The 10,213-nt window shown below is 23.6% G+C and overlaps 4 protein-coding genes across 4 annotated transcripts, besides 20 other annotated features; 1 reads left to right on the forward strand and 3 right to left on the reverse strand.

Moving 5' to 3' along the window:
* Positions 1–39: 39 nt before the first annotated feature.
* Positions 40–63: a sequence feature (AT_rich).
* Positions 64–176: 113 nt separating this feature from the next.
* Positions 177–282: a microsatellite.
* Positions 283–422: 140 nt separating this feature from the next.
* Positions 423–581: a sequence feature (AT_rich).
* Positions 582–596: 15 nt separating this feature from the next.
* Positions 597–681: a microsatellite.
* A 156-nt stretch (positions 682–837) lies between these two features.
* Positions 838–866: a sequence feature (AT_rich).
* A 159-nt stretch (positions 867–1,025) lies between these two features.
* Positions 1,026–1,232: a sequence feature (AT_rich).
* A 197-nt stretch (positions 1,233–1,429) lies between these two features.
* Positions 1,430–1,584: a sequence feature (AT_rich).
* Positions 1,585–1,666: 82 nt separating this feature from the next.
* Positions 1,667–1,695: a sequence feature (AT_rich).
* Positions 1,696–1,977: 282 nt separating this feature from the next.
* Positions 1,978–2,017: a sequence feature (AT_rich).
* A 76-nt stretch (positions 2,018–2,093) lies between these two features.
* Positions 2,094–2,151: a sequence feature (AT_rich).
* A 175-nt stretch (positions 2,152–2,326) lies between these two features.
* Positions 2,327–2,361: a sequence feature (AT_rich).
* Positions 2,362–2,390: 29 nt separating this feature from the next.
* Positions 2,391–2,413: a sequence feature (AT_rich).
* Positions 2,414–2,416: 3 nt separating this feature from the next.
* Positions 2,417–4,231, reverse strand: EDI_057970 (uncharacterized protein; the record flags this gene model as incomplete). The annotated part of the gene is made up of 1 exon (XM_001740164.1): positions 2,417–4,231. The coding sequence occupies one exon, from the start codon at positions 4,229–4,231 to the stop codon at positions 2,417–2,419; it is 1,815 nt and encodes a 604-aa protein (XP_001740216.1).
* A 182-nt stretch (positions 4,232–4,413) lies between these two features.
* On the reverse strand, positions 4,414–6,030 carry EDI_057980 (uncharacterized protein; the record flags this gene model as incomplete). Its single annotated transcript, XM_001740165.1, has 2 exons — positions 4,414–4,541; positions 4,602–6,030. 2 exons carry the CDS (start codon positions 6,028–6,030, stop codon positions 4,414–4,416), a joined length of 1,557 nt encoding a protein of 518 aa, XP_001740217.1.
* Positions 5,167–5,203: a sequence feature (AT_rich).
* A 32-nt stretch (positions 6,031–6,062) lies between the features above and the next one.
* Positions 6,063–6,104: a sequence feature (AT_rich).
* A 65-nt stretch (positions 6,105–6,169) lies between these two features.
* EDI_057990 (dab2-interacting protein, putative) lies at positions 6,170–7,309 on the forward strand (the record flags this gene model as incomplete). Its single annotated transcript, XM_001740166.1, has 1 exon — positions 6,170–7,309. One exon carries the CDS (start codon positions 6,170–6,172, stop codon positions 7,307–7,309), a length of 1,140 nt encoding a protein of 379 aa, XP_001740218.1.
* Positions 6,797–6,819: a sequence feature (AT_rich).
* A 4-nt stretch (positions 7,310–7,313) lies between the features above and the next one.
* Positions 7,314–7,366: a microsatellite.
* Positions 7,367–7,382: 16 nt separating this feature from the next.
* On the reverse strand, positions 7,383–10,148 carry EDI_058000 (tetratricopeptide repeat protein, putative; the record flags this gene model as incomplete). Its single annotated transcript, XM_001740167.1, has 1 exon — positions 7,383–10,148. The coding sequence occupies one exon, from the start codon at positions 10,146–10,148 to the stop codon at positions 7,383–7,385; it is 2,766 nt and encodes a 921-aa protein (XP_001740219.1).
* Positions 7,423–7,499: a microsatellite.
* Positions 7,545–7,596: a microsatellite.
* Positions 7,650–7,826: a microsatellite.
* Positions 10,149–10,182: 34 nt separating the features above from the next.
* Positions 10,183–10,206: a sequence feature (AT_rich).
* Between the last annotated feature and the right edge of the window lie 7 nt (positions 10,207–10,213).

Genomic DNA, 10,213 nt, shown 5'->3' on the forward strand with positions numbered 1-10,213 from the left:
CCTTTTTCGTAGCCATTTAAAATTAATTTCTGATAGAGCAAATTAATAATAAAATAATTAAATGTGTTTGTTCATTATAAATATACGTTTCATGTAGCAAATAATCTTAGTATATATAATAATAACCGAATAATTATTTGTAATGATGATGAAGTATTACTAAATATAATCATTTTATAAATATAGTAAATAAATGAATATAACAAGAAAATATGTATTAATGAAATAAATAAAATGATAAATAATAATTAAATCATATAAAATCAAATTTAAATAAATAAAAATAGTATTGATATTTATTATTTTTAAAACAAAAAGAAATGTCTTCATAGTAAAAAGAAATTTGATAAGTTCGATTTAAATGTAAATAGATAATAGTAATGAAAAAATAATAAATATAGTGAAATCATTGATAATTTAGCTATTTTTAATTATTCAAATAATTAATTTTTTTTATCACAATAATTTTATAAGATTTATTGTATTATTATTTTAATTGATCAATATTGAAAATAAAAATTAACTACATTATATCAACAACATAATATTACTAAAAAATTCATATTAAAATTTATATAAAACCTTAACCATCCCAATTTATTCTATTTATCTTATCATTAATTTAATTGTTTTCAATTCATTTTTTTAATGTTACTTTTTACTTATTTGGTTTTGTTGTATAATTGACGAAATATATTTGAACTTTATAGTATGAAATCAATTAAATATTCTAATCCTTGTTTATTTAATCACGTATGAATATTTGAATTATTTGTCACAGAATCATCATACCCTTCTGATTACAAATTAATAGGTAGGATATAGTACTTTTTGAACTTAAATAAATTATTAAATAAAATAAATTAGTTACAAGAAATAACAAAGAAGTTGTTTATATTAATAAATTCAATTAATACATAAAAACTAAGATATACAAAACAACCTATACCTTATACATTAAATCAATAATAACATTAACCATAAGTGATAAAACAAAGTTGTTAAAAAAATGCCTTATAAAACTCAAAATTAATATTCAATTTTTTTTGAATTGAAAAAAATAAATTAATATTTTTTATTTGAGCGAATACCATTTTATTAAATAAATTGTGAATTATTTAGATAAAATGAATTTATTACATGACTAATTTAACAAAATGAAAAAATAATTATTATTATAAATATATACATATTTTTATAATAAATACTAAAACATTATTCATAATATAATAGAACTTGTTAATTAACCTAATGTTTAGAGTAAGGTGTGTAAAAAGAATTAGTGAATATAAAGTAACTATTATAAATAGTATTCTAATGATTTATGAATTAAACTGTGAAGATTGTTATATCTACAAAATAAAATTATTAAATACAATAATCAATAAATGTTGATTAAAATGTTTTGTACCAATTAAAATGAAGAAACAATATTAAAATTAAATAATAAAAATAAAACTACTATTTTATTCGAAATAGAATATCTATAAATAAAGATAATTTAATTCCATTAAACAGAATAATTTCTTGTTTTAATAAAAATTTTCAATTTCTATTTTATATAAATAATTCAATAATAAAATACAAATGATGACGTTATCATATGTATAATTGAAGTAATTTTAATTTATTGTATGAATGTTAATATAAATATGAAATGAAACACTTATTTTATTTATATTAAAAATTAAAAATCCGTTATAAATACTGTGAAACACAAATAATTTTTATCACCTTTCATAACAAATATTTTATAACTATTAACAAAAGCATTTTATTATCTTTTTAACAAATAACTCATCACAACAGCTCATATGACTTATATCAATATTATTTAGAATAAAGAAGTTTAAATACATAATACTTAATGACTCTCAAAATCAATAGAGATTGGAATATAGTAATATATCTCATTAATAAAACTAAGGAGTGTAAACAATTATAAATGAAATACGAAGAGAATATCAATTATATTCGTAAAATTATATTATTTTTAATTGATATTACTAATTTTAATCATAAGTTAGTAAACCAAAACATAAATGATTCATAACCACAATTATTAATAAAAACATTGATACATACTATGAAAGATAATATTTTTAATAATCAATAATAAAATTGAAATAAAATAATAAACAAATTAAATATCTTCATTGATTTAGTTAAACAAATTTACTTTGATTCTGAAATCATTGAAAATAACTAAATACCTTTTATTAATTTAACAAATCATTCTTCTATAACAAAATGTTGTTATAAATTGAATTATTGATTAATAATTATTGAAACTTTTTAATACTTCAATTTAAACAAAAGAGTATTGATAAAATAATTAGTATATTCTAATTTAAATAAAAACGATTTTATAGAACAAAATCAGGATGATGAAATAATAATAATAAAAATATTTCAATTAGTCTTCGATAACTGGTGTCTGTAATCCAGATTTCCATAATTGTTTTGATGTTGCTGTTACATCACATAACTTTTTTAATCTATTTGCATTATAATACTTCTTCATAAACAAAACTTTTACTTTTTCTACTTCTTTTTTTAATTCTTTTTTATTCTTCCATTGTTGGTAAATTTCTTTCATGTTTGTAGAATAAATTCCAAGAATTAAAATTGAAGTATTCATACAACAAGTAGTATATGAAGTAATTCCTTCTCTATTAATAAATTCAATAGTCTTTTTAAAGAAAGTTGGTATAGCATTTCTGATACTAGTTTCTGTTTTATCCTTTATTTTTTGTTCTGTGTCTAATTCAATTTTATCAACAATAATGTTTAATATTAAATTTCTAAAGAAAACACTAGTTTCTACACAATAATTAGAACAGTTAGCAAAAAGTATTTCAAGTGGAACTTGTATATTAGAAATAAGGGTGAGTGTGTTTGTTGAACTTCTTCTAATTAATACACCAAGGAGATCATAAATAATATGAGATGTTTTTATCTCTATAGATCTGTCCATAATCATACTAACTAATAGTCCAATCAATCCTTTTTCTGTTCCAATAACTTCCCTTTGTTTTACATTACAACCTCTTGCTATAATTTCAATTGAAGTAATTAAAGGAATAAGAAAAGAATGATCTATTTTATCATTTCCTATATCACTAATCATTGAATTAACCATTTCACTACCATTCTTTTTTCCAACTAATAAATTTGATGAAAGTACTGATACAAATCGAAGAAATTGAGAAAACAATGAATGAAAGGCATTCTCAGATGATCTAGAATAGTTTGGAGGTAAGGTCTCAACATCAATAGATTCATATAATCCATAAACAACATCATCAATTCTAATCTTTTCCATAACTGTAAGTTGGGATTCTTCATCTAATTTATCTACAATTGATGATAATACAAAAAGAATATTTGAAACAATATCAGCTGCATAAGTACCTTGAACACCTTTAAATGTAATATCAATATCTGGATATGTTTCAATTTCTAATGGACAACGTTCATTAAATGAAGAAATAAGTTGACTATCTTCATCAATGTAACCATTTTGAAGGAGATAAATAACAGCAAGATCAAATGTAGACAATGAAAGTAATGAAATAACTTTTTGAATGATTCTATGTCCAACAAAGTATTGTACATTCTTTTCAACAATATGTTTATCTGTTGAATTAGTATGAATAAGATAGTTCATCACTGATAAGAATACTCCTAAATGAAGATAAGATTTGTTTAATGAATTAAAGAGAAATGGAAGAATTGTTATATCAACAACACTACTTCTTTTGTCTAGAATAGTTTCTAATAAAATAGAAGTATTAACAAATAATTCATCAAATTTTAATAACTCAAAAATATTATAAATAAATCTTTCATCTTCTACCATTTGATCATTAAAATGACCTGTTTTCACAAAAAAGTTTAAAAGAGTTAGAAGATTACATTTAACATCAAACAATTCATTCTTATCATTAAACAAGATCGTTTTTATTGGTTGAAATACTGACCCAAATAATGAAAAAAGACGATCAAGTGTTTTATTTCCAATAATGCAATATTCACAAAATTGTTGAGTAACATTTGTTAATTCACCTGAGTCTTCAAAGACATAATACTTAATAATAGCACTAACGAATTTATGTGAAATATCTGAAGAATCAGATATACAAATGGCATTTACAATATGAAGATATTCATTGTTAATTCCATAACTTCTTTTATTTAAGTAAGTTAAAACGTTAGCACAAAAAGACATAATTATATGAAGGAATAAAGTTCCAGCAGTTGTTTAAGAGTGGAAAAAAAGATATAATTTAGGAACCATATCAAACAAAAAAAGAAACGAAAAAATTTATGGTGGAAAAAAAAGAAACAAAATATAAAAATAAATCTTTAAGGATAAATTATGTTATTAAAAGCAAAAAAAGTAAATTAGTGTTATTCAATATCACTAGAACCAGAACGAGGGGCACCGACTATAGTTTCATCAACAATGTCTTCAGGTAATTTTTTATATTGGGCAATGTCATCTTGTTCAACAAGAATGATTTTTGCTTTATCCCAAACTACAATAAATAAATATTAAATTCAAAGAATTTCAGTTTAAAAAGAAATAAAAAACAAACTTGGGCGAGTTGGTCTTGGAATATAAAAAATAGATAATAACCAAATAAATAGATTGCCATATGACAACGTTGATAAATAAGTTGTAGCACTATTTTCAAATCCAAGGAAAAAAGCTACAACAAGAAGAAGAACAAATATAATAACTGATACTATAACCAATATGCCAAAGGTATAAATTCTTTTTGTGTTACCAACTCTTTTAGCTTCACTAAAGGAACGAATAACAGAAAAACATAACCAACCAAAATAAATAATAGCGAAAATGATATCAACAACACAAAAAACAATATTTGGGATATCTTTTAAAGGTTTATAATTAATATTAGTTATAGAATAGGTTGTATTATAAAGTAAGGTAATTAATATAACTAACATAAATGCACAAAAGAACATTATTCTTCCAATCCAAAATTTAATATTTTTTCTCCAAGATATTGGTTTACGTAGTGCTTCAAATATAACAAGAACATAAAACATAACAAATACACAAAATATAGAGTTGATAATAAGTTTCCAAAAAACAAACAATGTAGAAGCAAATACATATTCATAAGAAAAGAATGGATTATTAAATAAAATTAATACAAACAATAATAAAAATGTTAACTTATTTTCAACAGGCCAATTACTATAAACAAATTTTCTACTAACAAATGCAAAAAATCCCATAACAATACAAGACAATATAATAAATACAAATCTCCATCCAATTTCATAATAATTATATTTGTGATTAACAGTTCTTAATGATAAAATTAAATCTCCTAATTGATTTGATTCAAATGTAGTGTGTTTAATATTCATTGTTATATTATAATATTCATACACTAATAATTTGTATGTAAAAAATGTAAATTTATTACAATTATATTCTTCTTTCTTACAATCAAATCTTACATCTATTGGATATTGTTCAACAAATTTTTCACTTTTTCCCATTGTATCTATTCCATCAATGTCAATTAAAAATTCAATTGCTCCTCCAATATATTGGTCTGTTTTTAAATTTTTAAAAAGTCCTTCTAATCTAAATTCTTCATTAAGTAAAGTAAATGGCCCAACTTGAATATCTAATTTTTTTGTTTCCATTAAATTAATTCCATCACAACACTCTTTATGATATAATGTATCTTCAGTACAATGACATTTCCAAACAGATGTTTCACCTGTTTTATATGGAACTGGTACAAAAACACTAATAACAAAACAACCAACTGCTAATAACAAAAAAATAAGAAACCCAACTGAAATAAATGTGGTATTAATAACTTGAAGTAATGGAACAATTTCTTTTTTATTTGTATTTAATTTAGTTGTATTTCTTAATGCATTTTCCATACTTTGATTTTCCGTTTGGAGTGTTTCAGTATCAATTTGTGGAACAACGGGTTGTTCTTTCATTTCAACTAGTGTGTCCTGATTGGACATACTTTCTTTTCTAGTTTTGAGTTATCACAATCAATTTTTTTATTTTTTGTTAATCTTAAAAAGTAATATTTTTAGATTGACAAATGAAAAGATGATAACAAAAGTTACAACTTTAACTAATAATCAGAAGGAAAGATCAATGAGTTTAAGTGGAATACTCAAAGGGATAGAAAGAAAACAATTTCAAATTAAAACACATCTTGGAATTGAAAGTAAAACTAAAGACAATGAACTCTCTTGTTTAAAAGAACAATTCTTTTTAAAAGAAAAAAGGTATCGACACTACTTAACTAAAGTTAGAAAAATTTGTCAATACTATTTTTGTGAAAATAAACAAACAGAAAAAATCTTTTATTCTTTAAGAAAAATATGTACTGAAGGGAAAAATGACGTTAATGAATTAACTAATACATTAAACTCTCTTCAACAAACGGTTCAATTAAATAAAAAAGAAATAACAAAAATGGAAAAAAGAATAATGAATGAAGTTATATTACCTCTAAAAGAATATTTAAAACAATTTAAAGTTATAGATAAAAGAATACAAGAATGTCATAGAAGAAGAATAGATATGGACCGTATTAAAGAAAATGAACAAAAAGCTAATTTTATAAAAAAACTAGAAGATTCCAAAAATAAATATGAAAAACTTAGGGACGAATTAGTATTTGAATTAAATGAATTATTAAACAATGTAGATAATTCTGTTGAACAATTGACCAGTGTTATGACTACAATTTTTGCAGAATTTTATTCAAAACAATACTTTAATTTTAATATATTTAATAACCAAATAAAATACCAAACATTCAACCCAAACCAATTTATTACAGAAGACAAAGGTTCTATGGTTCATTCAAATAGTGTACAAATTGCAACTAGTAATAATTACTCTCCAGAAAATAGACAACCAATAAAAAGATCTTCTTCTTGTGGAAAACAAACCCCTAATTATCCTTCTACATACTCCCAACAACTCAAAAAATATGGGAGTTGGTCTAGTTTAGAACGTTTTCATACAGACCAAATAAATCAACAACTTAAGAAACCAATACCACCTTGTCCTTCTAAAAATTTGTTTCCATTCATTCAATACCAACCTCCCAATACATCTAAAGTTCTTTGTTTATTTGATTATCACTCTAATGATATTCTTGAATTATCATTTAATAGAGGAGATGTAATAGACTTACTAAGGAAAGATGGGTTGTGGTGGTTTGGTGAACTAAATGGAATAAAAGGATATTTCCCTTCCAATTATGTTCAGATAATTGAATAGAATGAAAGAAAAATAATGTTAAATACAATAGAAATAAATAACAAAGATAAAAATAAACGAATGAATTGCTTCATTAAAGGGAAACTACGTCATCACTTTGTTCTATTGAATGATTTTCTTTCTTTTCTTCAACACTACCTTCTTTGTTTTCTTCTTCCATTTTCTTTTCATTTAGTCGTTCTTTTCTTTTATAAGGTACTTTATTTTCTCCATCAGTTTCATCTTCTTCAAGAATTTTTCTTTTTCTTTCTTTCTTTTCTTTTCTATCTTCTTTTTTTTTCTTTTCTGTTGTATTTTCTTCAATATCTTTTAATCTTTCTTCAATCCTTTTACCAATCATTTCTTGTTCTTTCTTTGTTTTCTCAATTATCATTTTCTTCTCTTCCATTTTTCGTTGTTGTTCTTTTTCTTCCTCTTCTTTTTTTCGTTGATTCTCTTCTTCAATTTTCTTTTTTCTTTGTTCTTCATGTTCTTTGATGAGTCTTTGTTTTTCTTCTTGGTCTTTTCTTGCTTGTTCAATTAAACTTTTCCAATTCTCTTCAAATGTTTTCATTTTGTACTTCAAGTTATTAAATTGTTGTAAATAACCAACAACACTTTGTCTTAACTGTTCATTTTCTTCTTTATATAACTTCTTCTTTTGTTTTTGTTCTTCTAAATAACAAGAAGCAACTAATTGATAGTTATACACAATTTGTGAAACTGGTTCAATCTTTAATGCTCTTTCAAGGTGTTCTAATGCTTCTTTATACCTATTTAACATAAACTCACATTGAGCCAATCCATTTAATACTTCTACTTGTTCACCATATTGATTAAGTGTACTTTCAAATGTAGATTTAGCCATCGGGATATTACGAGCATTATAATAACATGTTCCCATAGAAAACATAACTTCATAAGATGGACAAACATCGTTTACTCTTTGAAGACTTTCTATTATAACATTAAATGGAATTGGATTAGATGTAGTTTCTTTTCTTTCAGCAGTAGTCAAAGCTAAACCTCCTAAAGCTAATACATTAGTTGGATCAGCGTTAAGAATTTTTCCATATAATTTAACAGCTTCAAGTTGTTGTTTAGGGTCTTGTCTACCATACTTAGCCATTACTCTTGCAAGAGCTAAGAAAGCGTATAAATTTGTTCTATTATGACTTGTTACTGAATTAAATATTTTAAAAGCATCATCAATTTTACCTTGTTGACATAGCATTTCTCCTAATAATAATTTAGCGTCTTCACAATTTGGGAAATTATTGATTGTTTCGACTAGTTCTTGTGATGCTAAATTGTATTGTTTTTCATCCCATAAATGATAACACCTTCTGATTCTTGCATCAAAATACCATGGATTGTCTTTAATAATTTCCTGATAACATTTATTTGCTTCATCCCATAATTTCATTTCTTCTAATACCCTTCCTTTATTAAAAAGAAGTGTTGTTCTTAACTCACTACCTTTATCCATATTTAATGCTTTTTCAAAACACTCTTTACTTTTAACTAATTCTTGAATAAAATAATAACAACATCCCATATTGTTGAGTACTTCTACAGTACTATTAACTTCATTAATTCTTTGGTAATGTTCTAATGCTTTTTTTGGCTGTTTTTCTTCTAATAAAGAAGAAACAATTAATTCAATTTTATAATCAATTTTAAAAACAGAAGCCTTTTCCAAATATTCAATCGTTTCATTAATTTTATTAAGTTTTAATTCAGTGAATCCAAGTAACTTTAAAACATCGAAATCACCACCGTTATATTTTAAACAGTTCATTAAAATTTTTTCGACTTGAATATAATTTTTTTCTCTAAATAAAACTTGTGCCATTCTATAATGTAATGCAGGGAAAGTACATTTATTATCAGATAAATAAGCGATATTATACTCTTCTTTTGCTTTTATGAAATCTTGTTTTTGATGAGCAATTCTTCCTAAAGTAAAATGTCCATAAATCTTTTCTTGTTCATTTCCATAATTGATTGCAATATTTGCAAATTCTGAAGCTACTTTATAATTATTACATTTCATTGCTGCTTCACAAAGTACTATAGCTGCTGGTGCACATTTATTATCAATCATTAATGCTCTATTAGCTAATTCTAATGCTCTTTTAACTGTTTGTGGAGTTCTAATATCCCAATATATTCTTGAAAGATTTATTAATGCATCAATACAAATAGTATCAAGAACTAATGCACTTTCATAACATCGAATTGCTAATTTAATTTCTTTTTGAGAATAATATATTCTACCAATACCACACCTAATACTTACATTTGTTGGTTGTTTTTTAAGTGCTTGAATAAAATAAGATAATGCAACTCCATCTTTGTGATCTTTTAATTCACATAATGCAAGACCAATTAATGCTGGTGCATAATTTTTATTTAATTCTAATGCACGTTTAAAGTAATCTTTACCAGGTTTTTTAGAATAAAATGCATTAAATCCATAAACACATTCAGTAAATTCATTATCTCCAAATCGTTTTGACTTCTCAAGATATTCATGACATATTTTGTTATTTTGTTCATTTCCTGTATATGCATTTAATGACCCAATAACTAAATAAAAATATCGTTCTATTGATTGACTTAATTGTGTTAATGAACTATTTGTCATTATTTCTAAAAGAAATTTTTGTGCTTCTTCTCTTCTTTGTTCTCTTACTAATGCTGCAACAACTTGAAATGTAGCAATTGGATCTTTTTGAAAATATGATTTTAATTTATGAAATTGAATAGTAATTGGTCTTGGGATTATTACATATCGTGTTGGGTCAATCATTAATTTGATTGGTTCAGGTGCAAATATGGCAACCAATTCACTCATCTTCAATTGATTTTTGTTATTCTTTTTTTAGTTCTTTTTTAATTTTTATATTAAAAAACTTTTAT

Source organism: Entamoeba dispar, genomic scaffold (assembly GCF_000209125.1).
Source record: "Entamoeba dispar SAW760 scf_1105229462767 genomic scaffold, whole genome shotgun sequence".
Lineage (NCBI taxonomy): Eukaryota > Evosea > Mastigamoebida > Endamoebidae > Entamoeba > Entamoeba dispar.